General features: G+C 38.4%; 1 protein-coding gene across 1 annotated transcript in view; it reads right to left on the minus strand.

The window, feature by feature from the left end:
* The window catches only part of ELTD1 (EGF, latrophilin and seven transmembrane domain containing 1), a 73,643-nt gene that overhangs the window by 19,409 nt on the left and 29,343 nt on the right, over window positions 1-24,891 (minus strand). The window contains exons 3-10 of the mRNA XM_009586753.1: window positions 15,460-15,612; window positions 8,994-9,149; window positions 8,400-8,470; window positions 6,481-6,654; window positions 6,203-6,386; window positions 4,016-4,132; window positions 2,716-2,909; window positions 1,284-1,454 (exon numbers count right to left, since the gene is read on the minus strand). Coding sequence (XP_009585048.1) covers window positions 1,284-1,454; window positions 2,716-2,909; window positions 4,016-4,132; window positions 6,203-6,386; window positions 6,481-6,654; window positions 8,400-8,470; window positions 8,994-9,149; window positions 15,460-15,612 — 1,220 coding nt within the window. The remainder of the gene's footprint in view (window positions 1-1,283; window positions 1,455-2,715; window positions 2,910-4,015; window positions 4,133-6,202; window positions 6,387-6,480; window positions 6,655-8,399; window positions 8,471-8,993; window positions 9,150-15,459; window positions 15,613-24,891) is intronic.

Here is a 24,891-nt window from a genome sequence, read left to right on the forward strand (position 1 = left end):
TTTTCTGATATTTCTTAACAAAACTTTTTATTAACATCAGTATCTCTTTATATGATTTTAAAAATCAGGTCATTTTAGTGAATGCAAAATAGACTGGCAGTAGGACATATATTAATATGACATGAACATTTTCTAATATAAAAGGACTTATCACAGTAGTGACTTAGATAAGCAAAATTGAATAACCGTCTTAGTGAATTTGCAACATGATCAAAACAAGGCTCTGAAATAACAATCACTTCAAAAAAATGCTATTCCCAATATGTAACATGAACATTCTCCAAAGAAACACAGGCTATTTTAATATTGGCTGTGAATATTTTCTGCATAGGAATACAGTTACATTTGCTGCTTCGTATTTGCACAAAGAATCTCTGAAATACACGACTGTGCATCAGCATAAGGATCGTATTCAGCTGACCATAAAATGTATCTAAGTGGTTTTTTTTTTTTATAATAAAGGACCAGAGATTATTCTCCTCCTAGCCTTCCTTTTCAAAATAACTATATAAGTACCTGCAAAGGTTTTAAATTTGAACTGAAGACTTAGGATGCTATTTAGCAACCAGGAAACAGCCTCTACCAGCATGAAATTCACAGTGTGAGAGAACTGTCTCAATACAGTATATTCATGCTAATATTCTGCTTGCTGTCAATTCTGATACCTTATAAAGCTGCCTCCTGAGGCAGGATCTGAGCTCCTGCAGATCCCCACGTAGACCCTGGAAATCTATGGGGTCTCTTAATATAAGAAAAACATAAATTGAGTGGTCATTCTCAGGATTTTGTCCTGATCATGAGTGTCCATGTTTAAGTCATAAACTTCAAACTGATTATGCTGTTGCAAACTCTCAGGAGAGAATTTAAAGCGGAGTTTTAGATGCCAAGGTTAGACAAATGGGTGGCAAAGTTTTGTGAGAGAGAAATTCAGGGCCATATGGTTACTGACCACCGATGAATGCCAGTTAAATCCCACAGCAGTCTTAGAGTGGGATTTAAAATTAAAAGCAATGCACCAAAAATAAGCACAACAGACTGTGTATTTGGAACAAGATACTTTGCTGCATCACTGCTCTGTAATACTGCAGAAAGGACATAAGTAAATTCAAACACATATGGGAGGAATTTTGTTTGCTCTGTACACAATAAATTGCGTGTTTGCTGAACAAAACCAAGAGAAAACCTAAAGGGGGAAAAGTACATAAGTTGCACTGAAATAAAAACATAAGGAATGAAGACAAGAGAAAGTATCAGGTAAAACACTAAATTAAAACAACACTTACAACAGAGCCACCTGAAGACATCAAAACAGCAAAATGAGTCAGATGATTACATTTGCATGAGATATGAGTGGAGTTGGAATGTGTCAGCTCACAGCCTTCTGTAGCCCAGTTACCATTCATTGTGTCTGCTGAGTAGTTCCAAAACGCACATTTAATATCTTTATCTGCAGTCTGGAACAGAAACAAGATGTTTTACTGATGGCAAAAGGCAGGATATTTCCCATCAAGAGACCTCTCTTACATTAGCCAGCACAATTCATTAAAAATTGCTTGTTACCATTGGAAGGTTGGGAAACAGAAACATTCTGCAAGGCCTATTCCAAGCAATTAAAACATTGCTGGGGATGAAAGCATTTTATCCACACAGCTAACACCCCACCAAACGTGTAGGCTAGTCAGATTACTGAACCCTTCTGGCACTTGCAAAGGTGTTGGAATTTTTACCTACTGAAAAATTTGTTATATATACCCCTGCACCTGCTGAAAAAATTACAGCCACATTGCTTGTCCTGCTCATAGTCCCTTCCAAATGAGCAGTTCAAAGACTGAGACTTATTCTGTGCATTTTACAAAGTAATCTGGGACAAAGCCAGGGTCATATCACACCTGCTATATCAGATGCGACGACAGCGATGAATAAGACCGTTAGTATTATTTATTACAGCTAGTGCTTACTAACAGTAGTCAAAGGTAAGGTCCCCACTGTTCTAGAGGCTGTATAAATATATGCAAATTTATATAAAGGTATCTCCAGCTCAAATATTAGAAGGCAAGTAACAAATTTAAAAGCTGCATAACCAAGGTTAACACATTGTCCCACTGCCCACCTCCCTACAGAGTCACTTCATTGTTACGTTTCTGATAATTCTTTGTGCCCTGTAAGGTGATTCTTCACATACAAGTGAAGTTAGCAAAATCTGTATATACTGGAAGTAAAACTCTCAGTTCTAAATAAATGTGTTCAGATTTCAGAAATAACAAAGTTGCAATACCATAGGTTCTGCTATTACCTCCTAGCTCCAAGTTAACTTTTTGTGTTAACTTTGAAGCATTTCTTCACTTTTTTTAGTATGCATGCTTAAGCACCTGATAAACTTTCAGAAAAAAACCCACCTAAATACAGAATAGTCAAGATCCTGTAATACTTTCTGGTTCAGGCATCTACATTTTATTCATACTACAACCCAGCAAAGATGGCATTGTTGCCTTTGCTTTAGTTCCATAACAATTTTCAGCTGTATCTATTTAGTGTATTGCACTTAGGATGTCACATTTGAGATTAATCTTATTAAAGAAATAAATGACACTCTCACATCAGCAAACAACAGAATTATGTGTCAATATATCATACACTGCAGGTATGGTTACATCACATAAAATGATTAGTTATTGTTTTGTTTTATTTGAAGTTGATAATAAAAAAACCCCTTACCTTGGCATACTTTAAGGTAAATGTTATTTTCTCAAGCTCATAGAGTGTAGGTGGATTTGAGCTAATTGCAACAGCTATAACTGATGAGCTTACTGTCTGTCTCTGCTCTGAAGTATCTTTCGAGGAGTGGTTTTTAGGCGATGAAAGCAAAGAACCAATATTGCTATACCGCAGAAAGACAACTGCGACGGTGCCTATCAATCAAACAGGGCACGTTTAGTAGTTTGTGGGTTTTTTATAGAAGAACAAAATTGAAGACATTAAGATAACAATAAACAATAGACATTATTACTGCTATTGCATAAAATATGCAAAACAGATGGAATCTTTGTGGAATACTTGTAAAAATGTTTTAGAGACAATGAAATATAGCTTTATTTAAAACAGTGTAACTGCCATTAGAAATAAAAATGTGTGTTTGCATTGGAAATTCTAATTAGATATATGCATATATATTTTTTCTAGAGTAATATATGTTTGCTGTTCTGCGATCGGCTACACATGTGATGTCAGGTCTCATAAACTAAAATGGCTCAGACCTGAGGTAAATACTGGGCCTCTCTGAATTACCTGGCTTGCTTTGACTTCCATTATAGTGGAGCCAGGATGGAAGACATAGGGAAAAAGAAAGCAAAAGGTATTTTAGGATGCAGTGCTGGTCTGAAAAAACATCATGATTTTTCTCCCTGGTACCAAGATAAATCACATTTTTAGGTACTGATAGGTTGTGAGATTCAGTTTAGCTGGAAGATTAAGATTTAAAAATCTTAATCTTTCCTATGTTTATTAGGTTAGGTGGTTTAATTCCGGAGCTGATTAAACATGTTTGTTTATTTTTAGTGATGACGGTAGTTGTAAGCCGTTTCTGTAACACTCTGAGGTCCAAGACAAGATCTGGGCCCTGCTGGTTTTGGTGCTGAAGAACACATGTTCTTGCCCCAGTGAGCTACTCTCTAAATAGAAAAGATGCACCAAATTTTGGAGGAGGACTAACACAGAGAGTTGAAAGGGCCAATCCGGCAGATCGATGGCTGAGAAAAGTGTAACGCTCAGGTCTCTGGTACCAATATCCAGTGTTAATACTCACGGGATACTCACTGTGCCACTGGAAATGTTAGAAATATCAGTTTTGAGACAATAAAGGGGTAGGAGAGATGATGATAAAAACGCCTTGACTCCTCCATAGTTAGCAGGGCTGAAGCTCAGTCTTGGTAAACTGCGCATTTGGTTATTTACTAGTGGGTACAAGTCTATCCAAGGTGTTTGTTAACCCACCTACTCTCTAACCTTTGTTTCTTACCATTAGGATGAGATTCCTCTCGCTTCTTTGGAGAGATCTTTATGTAATCTCCCCCTGTGTATACATGAGGGTGAATGTGTTTCATGTGGTGTGAATCAAAAGCAAAAACCTTGAGTGCTGCAAAAGAAGAAAAATACTGTACAAATCACAGCTCCATTACGGTCTACCATAATTTACAGTTGGGTTAATAAATGTGCTATTGGATTGCATAATTACCATGAATTTTAAGAATATATCATTGTGCCAAATATTTCAAGAAAAATGCCATTAATATAACATGTTTGCTTAAACCTCTATGTTTTGTTATTTTCATGCATACATTTTACTCTCATACTTTTTACTCTTTCCATGAAAAATATAGTGTTTTATTTACCTTGCATTAAATTAGGCACTGGAAAGAATAATGTAGGTTACTTTAGGAAGAGCTATTGCTTTATTAAAAATGCATTTCTGAAAGGGACCACAAATCACAATTATAAAAAGCAAAGCATAAAATTCTCTACTGAATAGTAACATTTGATAAAAGCCAATTTTTGAAAAGTATATATTTTATGGTTATCTATCCATGCTACCAAATGCACATTGCACCATGAAATAATGATGTGTCTTGTCAAAAAGCAAACAAACAAGCATCACCCCTCAGGACAAAAACTACATTAGAGGACATTGAGCTCTTTACTTGGTTCATTATAGTGCGGAGTTTCAATCACCCAGGATGAGAACAAAAAAAAGTCAATCAGGCCTTTTTTTAAAAACAAAACAAAACAACAACAAACAAATCTAAAACTTGACTGATGGAGGAATATGACTAAGCTAGACCATCTGCATTGCTTATAGCACAGCACACAAAAATAATATGAGCTATTCAATAGACCAGCTGTCAGAAAATGTTTGTCAGGACGTAAGATACAGTTTTCTGTGGCTGGAGTTTTTAAAAGCTTGTAGTTCAAGAGCTTGCACCATAAAAAACAGTGGAGAGAAAGGGGTAATGTTGTAGGTCTTGTCCCAAAATAGATGTGTGGGGCGCATATGAGCCTGTGGAAAACATATTTGTGCTGAAAAACAATAACAAAAAATTTTGTCTACACTGCCACTAGAGGCTGCACCCGAATCCTCTCTTCTCGACCTTCATGGCCTCAGCTCTGCGTCCACGAGAGCCTCTGCTTTCAGCCAGGGTGGCGGGGGAACAGGGGCTTTACAGCCAGCTCCTGGCACCGCTCTGGATCTGCTGCAGACCCAGAGGTGCTCTGCACGAACATAAATCTGCTTCTACAGAGTTTGTGTCATGGAACAAATCCCTCCCTATTTTTCCCTCGCTCTTGCTAATTTAGTTTCAGAAAGGTGAGGGAAGAACAGGCCTCAGGACCAAAGGAGGAATCTTTCCCATCAAGTCATCTTACAAAATGGAAAACCAGTAAGAGACGCTGAAGGACTGTACTGAATCTAAAATAAGAAATCAGGTCACATACAGTTTGGGTACATTCAGAAAAACAAAAATGAAAGAGTGGCCATTGCCAAAGGAATCAGCAGTGCTTTCTTAAGATTTTCAAAAGCAGCTGGTATTAATCTTACTCTGCTCCCATTGAAGGAACGGTAAAACTATTATTAACGCAGGAAAATTAGTAGGAGTTGGTGTGAAGACACCAGCACACAGGAAGAAGGTAGGAGAGCAAAATGGTGCAATGGAGACTAACCAATTCTCCTCCTCTGAAAAGGAGAAACGTCACCGAAAATAAAGCCTCGCAAGATTTGACTCAGTAGGTACAATCCTTATTCCAAGTTCATTTACAATACTGAACCAAAAAGAGTAAAAAACCTGTATAGAGCAAATCCAAATTTCATTCCACTGGTGGTTTTTATGCATATAAGATGCATAGGATAATTTTGTGCATGTAAGATGAATCCAGATTCACTGTGACAGAGTGACTATAACAAGAGATTGAAAGAGAATCTGAAGGGACAACTTCCCACAGCCTCTCAAGTTTTTTCTGGGCTCTGGGCTCAAATGTTCAATCTTTGAAAATTATGATACCTACACTGAAAGTCAGGTGTTAGTTATGAAACTCATACAAATTAACACCTGTGTGTTTCACATGACACCATTTCTAATCTTCATAATTGTGCTGAAAAACTCCTTAGTGTAATCCACACCTAAAGTGTACCTTAGATTAATTTTCTTTATTTTACCTATGTCACTTGCATTAGCATCTAGCTGTGTTGTCTTTTTGAAGTTCTGCGACATGAGAAGCGCTGCTTGCTCTGCAGTATGCAGCAGCTTAGTCAGGCTCCGTCTTTGGTTTTCTACAGGAAGAGCTTCCCAGACTGTAATTTTGTCTTTTTGTAAAAAATTGTTCACCGTGTTAACCAAAACCTGTAAATAAAAGAATATTTTTAAGTGGAAGAGTCATATGTTATTTGTAAATTAAGAAAAAAAACCCCACAACTTTGAGGCTTGATCCACTCACGTTAATGGTTGTATTACAAAGTGCTTCACTGTCAGAAACGGAGTAATGCATGGTATTCAGCGATGAATAAGATAGTGCTTCAACATATGAAATCACATCTACAGGTAAAAGCGGTCCCAAAGTATTTTTATTAATTTCTTGCAGCATCTCCAGGGGTGTTTTTAAATGACTAATCTGAAAAAACCAAGAACTCACATCTTAATGAAACAAGTAAAGTCACATTTCTGCAAGTGAAAGTAAACCCAATGCAAATGACTGATTTCTGTGAATTAACACACTGGCTTTTAAGATGCTTGTGCATAAAAAGAGGCACTATTTAAATCAACAGGTTGACCTAAAAGTAATGGTGTTACACATGTCTGGTATAACCCGAACAAGCAACTATGATTAAAAAAAAAAGTCACGTGCTATCACTACACTTTTTTTTTTTAACTACTGCAGCTCAGTTTTATTTATCCTAATGCTCCAAAATGAACTAGTAAACATTCTGCAAAAATAATTAAATATCAGTGATATGGTTACTCCGTTGACTCTTTTCTCTTAAATTTTAGCTGAAGAGGTGGGAGCAGATGGGCAGTATTTGTATATTTCATGGTTGTTTTTTTTCAAATGCAGATTATAAAGCATGTAGTTTAGTTCAACTGTACTGCCTATTTCACCTTCACCGCTTCAGTTTATGAACTGCTAAATGTACTTACATAAAACAATTAGTTTAAAAAGTAATAGCCTAGAGAGGGCGAGATGAAGATTAAGATTGCAAGCTTCAGTGCCATGGCTGAATAAGAAAAGAATTCTTACTTCGCAATACTGAAATATAATGAGATCCTATTGATCAAAAAACCCCCCAACACCTGGTTCTGTAAGATCCGTAGTCTCTGCAGCTGAACAGCTTTTACAGGGCTTGCTTCGTCTTTGACTGCAGCTGAATAGAACACCAGCTAAAAACTAGGCTAAAATCTGACACGCTGTTATTTACAGAAAATTGAGGTATTTTTACTTATTGCTTTGATTTAAGTTTAGTTTGACTACGTATTTAAAAAAAAAAATCTCACTCTAAGATCCTGCTGTGCCATTTACCATGTCTTTGCATGTAAATGTGGTAAGCACATATTATATTTAATATAATGTATTATATTGCAGGTTAACATAGAAAGCATGTTAATACGATGTATACCTTACACTAGGTTAATAAAAGCCTTTAAATTAATATCTTTCTGAATCTCATAACTTCGGCAAACTGCTTAATATAAAATGTAAACATATACAATTGGTTTTAATTTATTTATGCTTATGTTTCATTTATCCTTTTAAATTAGACAATACTATAGCTGTAGACTAATGAATAGTGAATTCATTAATTTTTTTTAAATTTGCTTCAGGAATCTCTGCTTCTGGTGAAAAAAAAAAAAATAAATCTTGAGTCCAGAGTCTTTGAGTCTATAAATCCTGTACCGCTTTACATACTATGCTTTGAGGAGTAAATATGCTAGCATACCAGGATATTATTGCTCCATTTTCTATTTTGTCACTTGTTGACATTACTTTTGTAAGCTATCTTGCTGCCTTTCACTCTGAACAAGCAAAGAATTGCACATCAGTAAATGCAGCAGTGTGTAACTTCAGAAGTTACAGAAACAGTTGAGTGATTACCACACTTCTGAATTTTTCATGCATCATGACTCACTTTGCTGGAAACAGAACACACAGATTCCCAGCAAGTTATTATCATGATCTGAACATACAACCCAGTTCAAATAATTTGAAATTATTAAAAAGACTTCTGTAAACATGCTTAAGTTCAATTGTATGCTTCAAGCATTTGTTAAAAGCTCCTTAAGAACTATTATAATTGAAATAACAAATTCAAACAGAAATAATTAAAGGATTTGGAAATGAATCTATAAACCAATGCTACTTACTCCAGCTAAAGTTCTATTAATATGTTCAGTTATACAGTCTTTGTATAACTCACACTTGGCTTTCGGGTTTTCTGTAGAAATTAAAAAGAAACTAATTATATATTGCAGGTTAATCAATATTCAGTATATACTCATTTTAAGAGCTCTAGTCTAAGTAATTCCCCAAACCACCAACATTCTGAATTTATGCACATAAGACGCAGCACTCCATTCTCAGACTTCAACTATGAAGACTTTATCTTGGCCAAAGTTGCAGCGTTGGATCGGACTCAGCTTTTGTTTTATTCAGGTAGAGAGTTTGGCCCCTTTCCTTGGGACTTCCACAGGTGAAGTTAAGAGACAGCTCAAATCTACAGAGAGGAGTACAGATCCGACAGCTATGAGGAGGTAACCATTATTTCAAATGGATTTCATCACGCTGTTTAACAAAAATACATTTACGAAATGATTCTATTCTCAGGAAATGTGGGTGCCACTGCCTTGCCTCTTTTTCATATCTCGCTGATTAATCTAACTGAAGATAAAGAGGCACTGGTGGGTTTCTCAGGAGATGTAGCTCTATAATAACACATAAACCTTTATAATATCATGTACCTTGGCAGGAAGTGCCATCATTTGGCTTAAACTGCAATTTTCCTGTGGATGGTTGATAACCTTCCTTACAGGAGCAGTTAAACCCTCCATCCACGTTTTCACATTTTGCATGATCTCCACAGGCAACAGTTCCTTCATTGCTGCACTCATCTACATCTGCAAATATCGTGAGAAATTGAATTTTTTATTAAGTATTTACAGACTAACACGTTGCTGCTTTGTTGATAATAGCCCTGCACACTGCAAGCAGTTTCATAATAAAATTTCATGGAATAAAAAAAAGCAAAACCTAAAAAGGCAAACTTAATGGCAAAACAGCTGCCAATCGTAATACTTAGGGATTAGAAGGATAAATCATAATTGATCGTATTTTTATACCACCAATTTTATTAATATATAATACTGCATTGTTCATGTTTTAAAACCATGAGTGTAAATACTAATTCTATCATAACAAAATGCTCGGCATGTTGCAAATCAACTGAAATCCATTTTCCAGAGATTAGACTAAATAGATTTTCTCAGCCTTATGATTCAGTTAGAAAAGAGGAAGAAAACTGCAGCCTTTTCTTTTAAGTCACGGCTTTAAAAAGATGCTACAAAAGATCATTCTATCCATCTCATTAATCTAAGATTTAAGCTCTGTGCCCTTTAAAGTGCTTGGCATGCTTTTTTTTTTTTTAATCCACATTTAAAATTACATTTGCCTAAAATGACTTTTGTGCATCTAAATAATTTGCCGTTAGGTAGACAGGTTCAGTAACTGGGTGGGGCACAGTCCAAGAGTAAAACCGATGAATTCCCGTAAGGGAATCCATGAATTGATCAATTTAGGAGAGCTGGGTACTAACCTTCTGGCTGGAGTAGGGATTATTTTGTATTATTTGGTTGGCTGAGGATAAAGATCAAATAACTCAACCGAGAAAGTAAACTGGGAACAATACCAAATAATTCTGAAGAATGAAGTAATGGACTGTGAAGTGCTGTGCTGGAAAAGAGAAAATAGTGAACAGCTTTGGGACAGGTATATCTGACAAAAAGAGTTGAAAAATGAAGAAGTGACACGTGAGCAGGTCTAAAAGAACAGCCTGAGAGGAGAAGAGGCTGCAAACCGAACTGAAGGATAGTAGAGAGGGGAACGGATGAACCGGAGAGGAAGACAACCTAAGTTAAGAACTGGCATGACACCGAGTTTGGGAAAGAAACTGGAGAAAAAGGAGAACCGATTAACCGATTAGTGGAGGAGAATAGCTACCTGAACTGATAGGAGGCCTTCGTGCAGCCAGATGGGTGTTAAGAACTGACAGACGGAAAGCAGATATAGGGGGCTGGCATTGCACTATTAGCATACAGGAACTATTTTTGCACTCTTGATACAAGATTGTTGGTAGTTTTCAAAAAGGAGTACAATAAAAATGAGCAATAATATATGTGAAATGAGGTTGCTACAGAAATGGAAATTGTGGAAGAATGGAAAAATGTACTGCATCTCTGTGGATATATCTACAGAATGCGGAAAGATGTCTGAAGGATACCTGGGGCCCATCTGCCTATTTGGGCAGCATTTTTGGTAACTTTGTAGAACATTCTTTACTAATGGCAAGAGAGGCTCTATAAATAATCAGATGAATGGGTTTTTTTTTTTTTTTTCTTTTTTAATACAGGGCAACTGTAAAATGCATTTAAACTTTTAATGGAGTATCCCAACAGCTTCTGCATCCACAAAATTTTTGCTGTTTTGTGCTTAATTCCCAGCTCCCTTTCTTCTGCTTGTAATCCTAGAGGTCTTCCTGGGGTTCAAGAAGATGGTTGAGGTCCCACCTCACTTTTACATCCCTATTTTCTTCATTGAACAGTGGCTCTGATTTGCACATGAAATGCTGTGTTTTAAGCTCGAGGTTCAGAAGTTCCCACTGAAAAGCCATTCAGACTCCCGCACGGCACAGGCGGGAAGGAGAGCTGGGGCTGGAAGCGCATTTGCCCTCCCCAGCACAACCACCTCTGCTCTTCAGGGAGAGCTGCCTGAGGTTGTGTGTTTGAATGGGTTGGCGCAAGCACTAAAGTTTAAAGTATGAGGTTAAATTATAATTATCTGCATTAGGGCAGTATTTTGTTTCCATATTTAATGCCCCAAACTGCAAATGTTTCTCTTTACTGAACCGAGTTTTGCATTATCTGTATTTGTACAGTTTCTGTGACCTCAGTATTCATAGTCATGGAGCTAACCACGTTATACATCAATGAATCTGGCAAAAGTGAAGAAAAGGGGGGAAAAAGGCATGATACAGTGCTACACACAGGCTACCTCATAATTAAATGCTGTCATTTAAAGACATAAGGCTTTTAAGTAACCTTTCACATCAGTAAATTATAAAGCTCTTTTTGAAACAAGTGGGTGCCTGTGTGCTCTGTTGTGTGACTCTGTGTAAGACAGAAAAACTTTGAATGAATTGAAGTGGCAAGGGTGAAAACCATGACAATACCAGTTTGTATAACAAGAACACACATCAGCCTTATACCAAAGATTTCTTTGGCTTTGTCAGCTACACGGAGAAGGACGTGTACATCTTAACAAGATATTCAGCATGTAATGCAGTGCTAAAACACCAGCAAATGACAACAAGCCTTGCTAAAACTTACAATGACTTATAAATATAAAAATATTTGAATACTTTCCAGACTACCATTGCTAAGTATCATGTTCCCATGTAACTTACTGATGCAAATATTTAAAAATTATTATGATATTTTGCTTTTCATGAACCTTTAGTTTGGTAAATCATTTATTTGTCATTATTGGGCAGTCACACAAATTACCCTTCCTTTTGTAATTATGTGAGATATTAAGTGTAATGGAGATTTTAATGAGAAGTCAGGATTATCCAAAACAACAGCAGAAACTCAAGCACCAAGGCACATCTCTGGCAACAGGATGGCTATTTAAAGTCTGATAGAGACACCCTGTTGAGTATATGCAAATAAATTTCCTGCAGTTGAGTTGTCCATATGGAATGAGTCCATATCACGCCTATCTAATTTACTGTTTCCTGGAGAAAAAAAAATCTCCCGGATGACAAAATTAAAAGGCAATATGCCTGATCTTGCAAGATACTAATCAGCTTCGTATCCCTTTTAAATCAATGAGATTGTCAGGGGCAGCCAACAATTTGTGACAGTTGCAAGAATGCTGCTTTTAAGTTCCGGCTTTGAAATACTGTGTGCAGTAGCTGTAGATTTTTGTTTCTTTATATTTTGTAGTTATGCCTTTTTAACCAAATATGCAATTGTTGGACCACACACAGACACCAGCTTGTCAGTGCTTTCAGCAATCCAATTTTACTGGAGCTTTGGGGAGAGGATCTCAAACCGTCCTCCTTGATCTACTATGGGAGCGGGACTGGGCTGCCAAGGCTCGCGTGAGCAGTCTTCACAGACAACATTCCAACACAGAGCAAAGGTTGAGGAACAGCAGCTTTTGAAACAGAAGAGCATTTGCCATAGCTCTGCAAAGAGCCCTGGTCTTTTAGTAAATATTCAAAACAAATCCTGGAGCTGAACTTTGAAGATTTTATAATAGCTCCGATCAGAAAAATAACATCACCAGCACCACTTAGGCTAGTGTGAAAATAAATTTATAACCTTTCATTTTATTTCTGTGCTTTGTCACTCCTCATTTACTTCAGTAGGCAAGGAAATTCCAATTAAATTAAAAATACTGAGAACAGTTATTATGTTCAGTCTTGCCAATTACTGGATTGTACCTACATCGCTTTGATTCTTCACCAGTCAGTCAAGACAGCTTGATGTCTACATTATACCTTCTGCTTATTAGCAGCTTGCAAGTGATTGAAAAGTCCGACTGCAAAGGACTAGATGTTCCCTCCCCATGTCTCCGTACTGTGGAAAGCAGCAGCACACACAAAGTAGAAATTAAAAAGCCTACGAATGGCACAGGTAAAAGAAAAGTTAGCAGTGTGGCATAATGCCATATCCCATCCACTGTACAGCTCCCCTGTCACAGAAAAGGATGTGATGGAGAATGGGTGTCTTCCCAGTGCTCTCAGAAATACCTGAAGAAAACTAACAGCATGTTCCTGGAAAAGGCAGAGTGGCACGGATGTCACTTTCATTTTACAGATGGCCATTTTCACGTTTTTACTCTGTTGACTGGGGTGAAAAAAGTAGGTTTATATTTCACCTTTTTATCTGCAGCCGAACACTCAATAAAATGTGAAGTCTAAGGAAAAAGCATGGCTTTTACACAGTAAATAGATTTCAATAGCTCACATTCAGGACAACAGAAAAATATCTTCAGAAATATCACATCTTTGCATTCCTCTCTTTTTCTTCTCCGTTTCCTTTCTCCTTCTCTTTTTCTCTCTCTCCCTTCCTACTCTCTGGTTCCTCCTCTATCTGCATGTTTCATTGTCATCTCTTCAGCAATTCTGCCTGATAACATGGATGAACTACTGCTGACCCTCAACTCAAAACTCAGCATTCTGGTTGGATTAAGGGTGAACTGACATTTCCCAAAGCCGTTGTCCCAAGCTTTCTTTTGATCCACTACCTTGAGAGTTATAATCACTTTGTACTCGGAAGTTTAGTATAGTATCCAAAGAGGGGAGGAACACACATACGTATGCACATGGACTTTGAGATGGACTTACACACGCACAGTGGTGTACCACACTTGCACCACTGGGAACTCCAGATAGGTCTGATGGCATAAACAAATATGTTGCATAATGGCATACTCTCCAAAATTCAACCGCTCTATTTTTAAAGTTGCTGCCATATACGTTCTACACATATATTAAAAAGAAAACTTAAGACTTTGCAGAATCTGAAAATATTTTGGGGCCCTATAAACTTGGGTAAGGTGGATACTTAGCAGCTTTGTCCTCCGATTTGTACCAGATAACTTGCACTGTATTTACAGTGACAACTTTGGTGTTTGTTTCAGCTGTGTATAGTACACCCTGAATACACTACTGTCAGTTGCTTGTGTGCAAGTCATATCTGCTACCTGTAGCAGCAGATCCATTGGGTAGAAAAATATCCTATTATGGTTTCACTGACAGATAAAGTAGAAAATTAATTGTGGATCAAAAGGTTGTCTTTAGGACTCACTGCTTGGTAAAGTAATTGGTACCCTTGTTTAATGAGAAAAAGTGCCCACAGGTAATTCTTTATTTCAGGGTGAGTTTTGGAAGCTCTCAGCTCCTCCCATACGGATTTGCAAAAATGAGAAGGAAAGTGGTAAACTAACCCCCAGTAGAGGATAAAAAAAGATCAGTCTGCCCAGTAAAGAAACGAGGGCAAAAAAAAGAAATTATCAAGCTAATGTTAAAAAGCTAAAGTGACACAAGAACAGTCAGAGAAATAACTTTGAAGACAAAACTTCTGAAGCTGAGGAAATGTCATAACGTAAAAATCAAAGCCTAGACCAGAAACTGCGAGAATATTTACAGCTCAATGTGCTAACAGTCTCAGTCCCAGCTAATTTAAGAACGATTCATAGCAGCTGAATAAAGCAGAGCTCTTTTAGATGGATGTGAGCAATGGGCAAGAAATGTTGATTAGATCACTTTCTGGCTTAATATGCAGCCGTTCTGCTGATATTAAGAGCAGTAAGAAGAGAGGTTGTCAGCACTCACAAGCTCACAGGAGACATATCTAGAATGAGACATAGTCAGCATAAAGGTGTAAAGGGCAATAGATTTATTTCTCATTTTCCCATTCCCTGAGGACTGTTGCAACATACAGAGAAAATTACTAAGAGTTTGAAAAAAGAGAAATAGTTACAGTTCTTCTATTCAAAGGAAATTCTAAAGGATTGCATAGTTGTTCAGAAATAATATTTTTCCAGAGAACTTTTCCTCCCCTGTAATCTTGAACACGTTCCATCTAACTACTACAGAAACAGAGGCTGATGGATGGCACAGGATGTAGGATAACCACTGATCTTGCTCATTGCTTTTGGTCAGACTTGAAAAATTACCAAAAATATCCCAACCAAAGGCCCCAAACAAAAGATATTTGGAGCATAGTAGGTCAAATGTGTAAGGAATTTTGTTGGTCCCAAGCAACCTGAATGCAGAATACTTTGTCACTCTGCTCTGTTTTAAGAATATGACCACCTTCCTCACAGATCAGTGAAACGGGCATAATTGGGTGGGTTGGGGATTTCTGTGTTACCTTAACTATATATTAATCATCTAAAACTGTGATATCTGGATTAAAAATATTGTGAGCAGAGTCAAGATTGAAGTGTTACTGAAAGCAGTAACAGCTGCTGTGTTATCAGTGCGAAGTGTGAGCCTGAACTTGAATATTGTCTGTACCGTTCCAAATTGTGGGAATTTTATACCCAGACAACAAACTTCACAAATCTGAAAGCATTTTGCTAGATTTCTATAATTAACAGAAGCAATAAGAGAAGAGTGACAATGTAAAACTAACTTACCCACGCAGGAGGTTCCATCATTAGGTACAAAAGTTTGTTGACCATTGCTGGATTTGAAGCCAGGCACACACATGCAGAAATAACTTCCCACCGTGTTTGTGCAATTGGCATGCTCTCCACAAGGCTGAGTAGCATTTTCACATTCATTATCATCTGTCAAGACATAAATTATGGAGAAATATATTTGCATTTGCCAATTGAAGAAAACAGTAAAGTAAAAGCTTAATTTGGCCTCCAATATTTTATTTATGTAAGTTTTGAATGCTGAGCTGGCACTCTTGGTGTTTGTCTATATAGTTTTCCCATTGCCAAGGATGTAATCAGGTGTTCAGCAGCACTCTTCCACCCTCATCCTGCATGAGTCAATAAATGAGAAAACCGGTGGGATACTGAAGTGAATGGTTTAATTGGATATTCACTTGGAATAAAGGATTGAGACAAGTACGTGTTCTGGCATGGTTGTATTTGATAACATTTTTTGCTACCCAAAAATCTACAGGTAGAGAGTCACCCTGAGGATGCATCTGGGAATTTAGAATCATAGAAAACAGAGCTCAAATCACCCATTTCATTCCCTAACACCAAAGCAGGATCAACATAGCTAAACTGGCAGTTTTTTTTCTGGCCTGTTTTTGAAGATCTTCTGTGGTATTTCTCGGCAGTCCCGGACAACAAACTTACACAGTTTGTCCTACTGACTGACCTGAGTCTTCAAGTATATTGTTTTTTCTTAGTTATCCCAAAGATCTTAACAAACAGATGAGCAAGATTCATGGCTTAATCTTTACCTCTTAACAATTGCTGTCCAAGTCATCAGTTTTGTACCTGCGAAATTACATGATCTATTTTACAGGGCTAATCCCATGCCCCCAGTGATACATAGCACGGGGATCCAGCTAGCTTGATCAAAGGTCAAATGAAATCATAACCTCATGCTTTGAACAGTGTAGTTGATCTTCTGCAATGACTCAATAAAACCACTTCCTCTCCAGAATCTTCCAAGGTCCCTGTTGTCTATTAAATAATTTTCAGACCAACCTTTAGAAAAATTTCAAAAGCTTCCTTATCCAGACAGTGTACTTAGGAAACTGAGAGTAACACTCACAATACTGATAATTCCATCTTTCCAAATAGTCCATTTCTCCCAAAGCACCCCAAAACTCTGAAACAAACAAATGAGCGAAACTCTCCCAAAGAAGATGACACTCTGAGTGGAATTGTCCATTTTCTACATCGTGAGAAAGGAAAAGAGTTAAAGTCTTCCTGAAGTCTACTGGGATTTTGTTCCTGTTCTCATGCAAAAGGTACTCATAACATGATGAATGACAGGAAAGAATTCTAACAGGGAGAGAAATAACAATTTATTGCAGAAGAGGAATGATTAAGGAGCGTGACAGGGAGAAGAAATATGATTTCAGAAAAGATGCCCAGGGATGAGTTTCAGAAAGGTGCTTCTGCTTCCTGATGGTCAGTGTTCTCATACGGTGTTTACAGAGATAGGGTACAGATAAGTAAAGTGTCACGTAAGCGAGGGAAGTGGCAAGGTTAAAGTACACCAAGAGCTGTAAAGCATTGCAGGAATACATTTCTGCAATATAAATTAGTCCCATTCCCTAGAATAACATTGGAAAAGGACATTTTTCAGATTTGAAGTCTGATGTGATTTTGAATGTTAGTCAGTTGACTCAGAGATGCAGATATCAATTCAGAACTGCAGCTTTCCTCGGGGGAATTTGGGTCAACACTATCAAATGGATTATGCTCGTTATAACTAATATTGAATGTAATTTAATGAGGAATCCAAATATAAAAGCACTTTGCCAACACACGTCAACAATATTTATTCTACAGCTTTGGTATTCGTGAGAATGCAGCAAAGAAGGTGTATGATTTGGATCTTACTTAAAGAATGCCAAAGTAAAACCAAATTAGTCTAAGTGAAATTATGATAGGGAGGAAAAAATGTGGTGTTAATCCAAGTTCAAAAGCTAAGCATGAGAATATGAAAAACCCAGTTTGGCACATGGCATTGCAGAGACCAGGCCCCAGAACACTTTACAAATCTTGGTAGCAAGGTCCACTTGTTCGAATATCATATGTGTGTCTCTGTGTGTTTGGCTCTTTTGCAATCCCAGTTTGCTCCCGGACCCTGGCATTTCATGACAAAAAGCCAGTGGACTACCCTATTTCAGCTGTCAAGTAAATATGGTCTTGGGAAAGTATTACAGATCCTAGAAAAAAATATGTGTTTATGTTGGAAAGCTCATGGGATAGCAGTCATGGAAGATGAGAAGTAGAAGGACACTGATCACTACAGGACTTCATTCAAAGTAGAGGAATAACAGAGCTGACGAAAGAAAAGCTACAGGCTACATACAAGAACTTCTATTTTGTATTTGTTTTCTAGGAACTCAATTACAGTCCTCAAAATCCAGCACTAGTACCTTTTCCAAGTGGTCCAAAAAGTTTATAAGCAATATTAAAATGACCTATGCAGTGGTCATCAATAAATTCTTTACAATTATACCTAATTAACTCTACTGGATTATTGGTGTTTTTCTCTCAATATTTAGGATGTCAGTAAGAGGTTAAATGGTGACTTAGAAGGCTTGCCTATTGAGAGAATCTTTTTATAATTTGAGAAACCTTTAGAACATCAAAGAGGAATAGCAGTATCTTACATTGCAAACACAAGAATGGATATTTTAAAGAGCTAAATTCATAAGGAGCTTTCTTTTCACTATTCCCATGGTCTAATGTAATACTGAGCAGACCATGCTGGGGGATAATTTACTGGACCACATCCTGCTTCCATTGAAATTAATGGCATAAAAGTCACTGACGTAAGTAGGCCCAAGGTGGTGCTTGGTATGGAAAACTACTGAGTTAATGAAAAAGGCAAGTGAGGAAGAAGTTTTCAAGAAAAAAGGAGGTCCATATACAGTTTGACTAGATGTGTTTAAATAATCTGCCTAATATCACACAAAATATTTTACAAGATCAACAGTGATGGCAAAAATATCTTCCAGTTCTCTGTATAAACAACTCAAATTTTTTCTTCAGACAGCAGTTCACTGTGAAGCCCAGGGGCTTAAAGTGATTTTCCAAATTTTACATGATTTATAATATTATTGGATTTGTGATTTAAAGGACATCAGGAAGCAAAAAACAGGATTTATAGATGGAAAAAATGTTTGGGTTTTTTTTTTTTTTGTCTGTTTTTTAAGAAAACTTTCTGTCTATACAGAGAGGATACTTTAAATGACAGCAAGTGTATGATCCACCTGCTTTGTTGCTACTTAATTTAATTATGTCATGTGCATTCATTGCTGGCACAGCTGAGCACTACAGGCAATATTTCAGGAATGCATGTTCCTTTAAAGATTTTTTTTGTTTTGTTTTGTTTTTTTTTCCCCAGTAACTGATGAAAAATTGGGAGACTTTTAGAAACAAGATTGTCCAAATGACAAGGTTAATTATTGTGGCTAAATGGTAATACTGCATTCAAGTCTGTTTCACGCACAAAACATTTGCTGAATAGCTGAACTGTCTTGAGAAATGTTTGGGGGGTTTTTTTGGGGGTGGGGAGCAGGTTGTTGTTTGTGGGGTTTTTTTTCTTTGTTTTGGTTTGGGTTTTTGTTTTATTTTTTGTTTTTTACATCGCAGTATTTGGATTGCTCTAAAATATTATCATTAAAAAATCACAATGTGAGGAAGGTTATAAATAGTTTCCTGTGAAATTTGTGTTAAATAACCCAAATATGGGTGGATACAGGAATGCGTATGCATGTGCACCTGAATATTGGTAGGATGTTTACATGGTACAGGTATAAAATAAAAGCAATTCTCCATTTTCACCTTAAAATGCAGCTACTATGTATTTTACTGCACATAAAAGTAATCATGGTTAGAGGGAATCAGCTACTAGCTGCATGTAATCATTTCTCTACTAGTCTCTTGAAAATGTATAAGGATCTTCAAAAGCAAAAAAATCTGAAAAGCTGATATACCCCTTTCAAACTCAATTTGAATTGAGGATGGTAATTCTGTATTAAAACTGCATGTGTTCATTAATATGAGGATACCATTGGTTTAGGATTGACTAGCCCCACTCAGGAGTTTGGGCATTGATGGGAGTCTTCCTGTGTCACAGAAGGCTATAAATTGGATCCAGTGTTTGAACAATCACTTTTTTACATCAGGTAACATTATTCATTAAGTAAAATGTGTATGAATCTTGTTTAGCATTGATATAATACATTTTTATATAAAAAGCATTCAATTCTTTTGGAAATTTTAAAACATATGAAATACAAGAAGGAAGAATGATTTGTGGATTTTAAGGCCATGATGCAGTTGGAAGCTAGAGGAACCTAAGATTTTAGGAAAAAAGGATAGAGGAAGTTTCTTCTATCATATTCCATATACTTTCTGTGCAAGCTTTACCCTGTCACATATTCTGTTTTAATACTGGGTGGTTATAAAATTATAATCTACAATAGGAAAATGCCAGGGCAACTACAACTACAAAATGACATAATTTGTTATTATTGTGACAAGCATGAGAAAATGCTTTGAATTATCAATTTTAGATATAAGATTTTTGTAATACTGTTTACGTATTTTACATGAAAAATGTCACGAGGGAAAGTCTTATGGCAGTGGATTTATCAAAACAGCTTTGAAGCATTTCCATTGCACTGAGCACATCTCCATGGTAGACTTTTTGATGATATGATGACATATAATATGAAGAGTTAGTTTTGGCGGGAAACTTGTCATATTGATTCACAATCACACAGAAGTTTTTTTTCTTTTTGCTTTTTGTAAATTTTCAAATAAACCGTTTCTCCCTTCACTTCAAGTAACAAACAAACAAGGTTGAAACCACCCAAGTTAAACAGAGTGATTTCTGGCTATTCAGTCCTCATCAATCCATGCAAAATGAGATTTTTGTAGAAGTGAAACTTTGTATTATAGAATGTATTCTGAGCTCTCTTGGCATTGAATTAAATTGGTATCAGTCAGGCTGATGGCCTTTATAAATTGGTAAGTGACCTACTGGAAAACTAGCAATGTTGAACTTGGAGTTTGGTCACTGGTGATAGCCAGCTAGAGGACTCCTGTGGTGGGGTGGCCTATAGCTGAAGAAGCTTGCCACCTGGGATCCCAGCACATGGAAAGCCTGTCCTGGAGCTGCACAGCCTGTGAGCTCAGCCCTTGACTTCCATGCTCCCGGCTCTTCTGCAGAAGAGCTGGAATTCTCAAAGTCTTGGATCAAAATCTGCCAGCTAGACCTACATCTCCCAAGGCTTTCTACTGCTGCAGGCAGAATACTCGAGGCTCTTGTTCCTCTTCTTCTCTGGCAGGGGCCACACAGGGTAATCTGTGCTGTGGCCAGGGTGCTTTGTGGGGTCTAACCTGGATACCCAAACTGGCCAGAGAGGGAACAGGGTTCCCAGGGCAGCAGAATTCTGGCTGTTGCAGGTGAACTCTTTTGACACCTTGACATTCCAGAGAAGGATTTTAATGAATTAAGAACTCCTGACCAGAGCTTGAGTTTGATAACCTGAGTTTTCCCAAAGCCACGCCTGAACAAGCATAGGCACGGTGGTGTAATTTTCATAAGTTTAATGAACACTTGATGTTACTAAGGACCACAAGCAGCTCATACTGAGGCCGTTACTGTATACTGCAATACATTCACATTCTATTCAGTGCATTCCCCAGATGACATAAAAAGAAGCAATTAAAACATCAACAATTAATTTTGCCTCAATCCAGGCCTTTTGAAACCAAGGTTGGAGGCCTCTGGGGCATACCTGTCTATCAAGAACAGCAGTGGCGGCACAGGGCTGGGGACCAGTGTTGGACACAGTAGTCTGAAAAGTGGACAGCGCTGGGTAGGAAGGAAAGGCAACCGGAGCGACTGGGGAATACATTGATTCATTGCATCCGGCTGTTCTCTTTCGACAGCAGCCTCTGCTGCCAAAGCTGCTACGGAGCCCCCGGGGGAAACTAAAACCACCCTTCCCTAGTGTAACCCTCATGGGAGAACAGTACTTGAAGTGCCTCACTTAACCCCTCAAAAGCAAGGAAATGAAAGGCTTCCTGTAAAACAAATGCCAGTGCTACTCACCCTGCTGTGCTTAGCTTGTCTGGAGGTCTCAGAACAGTGGGTGACTTACATACATTACTTCTGTGCTGCAGGACTGTGCATCTGCAGCCATCACAGCCTGAGTTACAAACAGCGATACCGTTAACAACCTTGCCTTTGCTTCCTTGTGAAGTGTTTCCATTAATGGCAATTTAACACAATTTGTTTATGATTCTCCAAAGATTCAGCATTCAAGTTTGGTCTAAATCAGCATGAAAGAGCAGATGCTTAGAAAAACCACTTGAGACTGCAAAACTGGGCTGGAAATCTCATTTAAATATGAATTGCTTTCATAATGGGCCCGATTCATCTTTGTCCTACACTGGGGCAGGGGACCATGCAGTTGCTGCATAGGAAATCTTGCTACTGCAAGCCCTGTTTTGCTAAAATTTTGTAACTCTCTACCTCCTTGCAAGAGCTTTTCAGAATGCCTTCTCGGGCTGTTTTTATAGCTTGGCAGGATTTTTTAACTGGTTTGAACTTGATGGCTCTGCAGCTAGCTGGACTCCTAAAAGTCCTTAGTTCAGCAAACAAATATTTCTCTCACATTCTTCACAGGCTATGTGTATACGCAGAGATGTTTTTGGATCAGCAGTTCTTTCGTGTCTGGCTGAACTAAAGAGCCTTAGAACAAAAAATTCCCTTAGAACAAAAAATTCCCTTAGTCCCTGTTTAAGGAACAGGGCAGAACATTCTAAAAGAAGAAGGAAAGACATGTTCCTACATATTCAAAACACACTCAGGTTGAGTTTTAGAGAATGGACAAAGTTTGGAGAGGTTAATATATTATCCAAACTCATCTCTTGCTGGTATTTTCAGACATCACAAATTAAACATGAAAAGCATTTATTATTGGGTAAATCACTGGCATTTGTTTAGCCACACAGAACAACCTGCCTTTTCAACACTTGTGAAGTATCAAAAAAAGAAAATCTATAATTTGTGATCACTCATATGTGAAGAATAAGGCGGGGGAATCTTTAAAAGTGCTAGTCCTTGACTGGAAACAAACCATTTACCCAGACAAGCGTCTGCAGGAATTTGAGAATAAAAAGGAACAGGTGCTCAAATTAGTGAAACAGAGGGAAAGGGGGGAATAAATAGCTGTTGAGTGGCCCTGTCCCACTTTTTCCCCAGCACTGCCCCCCTCCTCCTCCGGAGGGCAGGGGTCTACGTGCACGGCAGGCAGCAGCGATGCGCCCCCACCGCTCCCCCCAGAGGAGACCCGAGAGCTGCACTGACCAGCAGAGACTTGGCAAGAAAGCTTCAGAGCAGTGCAGCTGCAAGTGGGGAGCTTCAGTTTGGGTGTCCAACCCCCAAATTAGCTATTTATTGTCTGGCTGACACCCCTTCCCTGACCAGATCATGAGGGGAAGACCTGCGAGTGCTATGAAGATTCACCCCTTCTATTACAGGCAAAACTCAGAGCCAGTCAGGCCCCCACGGATGTGGTGAGGGGGGTCTCGGGGCACCTGTCAGGGGTGCAGGTGAAGAGCCAGCCCACACTGCAGCTCAGGCACAAGGGACCGGGAGCTGCCACTCACTCTTCAGGGAAGCAGACCATGACCTCCTTGCACCTGGAGCACTCCAGGCTCCCCTTCTGCCTTCCTCCCAGGAAGGTGGTAGTAATTCGCCAGCTGAGCACCTGGCCTGATGAGCTGTTAAAATGCAAAGCTAAAGAAGGAGAGAGACTGTAGCAGAGTAATGTCAGAGACAGTAAAACGGAAAAAAATCCAGGATGAAGATGGTCTGCTGGAGTTCTCAGACTGGCTTTGGAGGTGAGGAGTGATGACCAGAAGAATTCCCTGGCAAAGTGGATTATAGACATTGAATAGGAGGACATAAAACAATAATCCTGTTTTTAGTTCCAGTCACACACAGCTCCTGGTTAGCCATACCATGAACTCAAACAACCCAAGGTTCCCATCTGACAGGATGTGAAAGAGTGAGACGTCTCCACTCAAATCTAAACACTTTGGTCCCAAGCAAGAGATAAGACAGAAGGAAAACAGCTTAGCAAACAGTTTGATTAAGGGGGAAGAAAAACTTCCAGGCAGCACTTTCCCAAATTTCAAAACAAAAAAAAGATAGATATTTATTCAGAAAACACAGCCGGGAAAGGGAAATGCATCACCACTTTACAGCTTATATATGAAAACCACTGTGCACCATCATGGTATGGGTAAGCAAGATGTGAAAAAGGGGGTAAATGAGAGGCAAAATGGCTTGAATGAGGCAGAGGAACATTAAGCATTATCTGATGAGCTTTATCGAACTCGCTACAAGCATGCAGCAAAGGCTGTGATAAGAAACAATGCTGTTCTCTGTCAGGATATGGACTTATGCTTCAGTCACACAGGACTAAGTCCTGGGGTCTTGAACACCATGTAGCAACAGCAGCACTTCATTCCCACCATGCCAGGGAGCCAGGGCTGGAAGCACCCAGACGCTCACGCAGGATCATCGCTGTGCTACTCTGGGAGCTCTCCACAAAGCACAATGGGCGGTTTCAAACAGTTAATACCGGTGACACTGAGGCATGTGAATTCCATGACACTGGATCCAGGCATAGGGCTAGTTGTATGTTAAAGGTACTTTTAATTGGAGTTGATGGGAACTATTGACTGTCATTTTGTTTGGGGTGGTTCATATTATACATTCAGGAGCCAGAAATTAAGATCCAGTTCTGAATTCCTCCCTGGAGTAGGCAGATGGGTATGTATGAACTAAAGGGCAAGCGCAGGTTCATCTTTAATTCTGAAGAAGGCTTTCCCTCAGTGATGACCTGCTCCATCACTCCTTCTTGTGGCAGGCTCTGAAACAGCAGGGTTTTTTCTGCATTTACTTCTGAGTGAACAGAACATGTTCATGTTTGGTTTAAGTGTGTGAAAAGTCTGTTTCCATAACAGAGTCTGACCTCAAACTCACTGAAGTCCAAGGAGTGGCCCCCACTAACCTTTGCTTTTATAGAAGCAAAGGGGCAAAACCTGCCAAGAGCAGAAGTCAAGAATGAAGACCACATCGCTCTTCCTTTCCTCACCCCACACAGATCTAATTACCAAGATGCAACTTCAACATCCTGGCAGGCACCCTGTGTCAACCTTACTACTCAAGGATTAGACAGAACGTAATTGAGACACATTATCAGTTTCTTCATTTGCCTCCTTCAAAAAACACAGAATTAAAACAAGAAGTGCAGCTGAATAGGAATATGCTGGATTTGAACTGCCAGCAGCATGCAGGTGCCAATATTTTCTCAGTGCTACTAGAAGGGT

Source organism: Fulmarus glacialis, unplaced genomic scaffold (assembly GCF_000690835.1).
Source record: "Fulmarus glacialis isolate BGI_N327 unplaced genomic scaffold, ASM69083v1 scaffold37251, whole genome shotgun sequence".
Taxonomy (NCBI): domain Eukaryota; kingdom Metazoa; phylum Chordata; class Aves; order Procellariiformes; family Procellariidae; genus Fulmarus; species Fulmarus glacialis.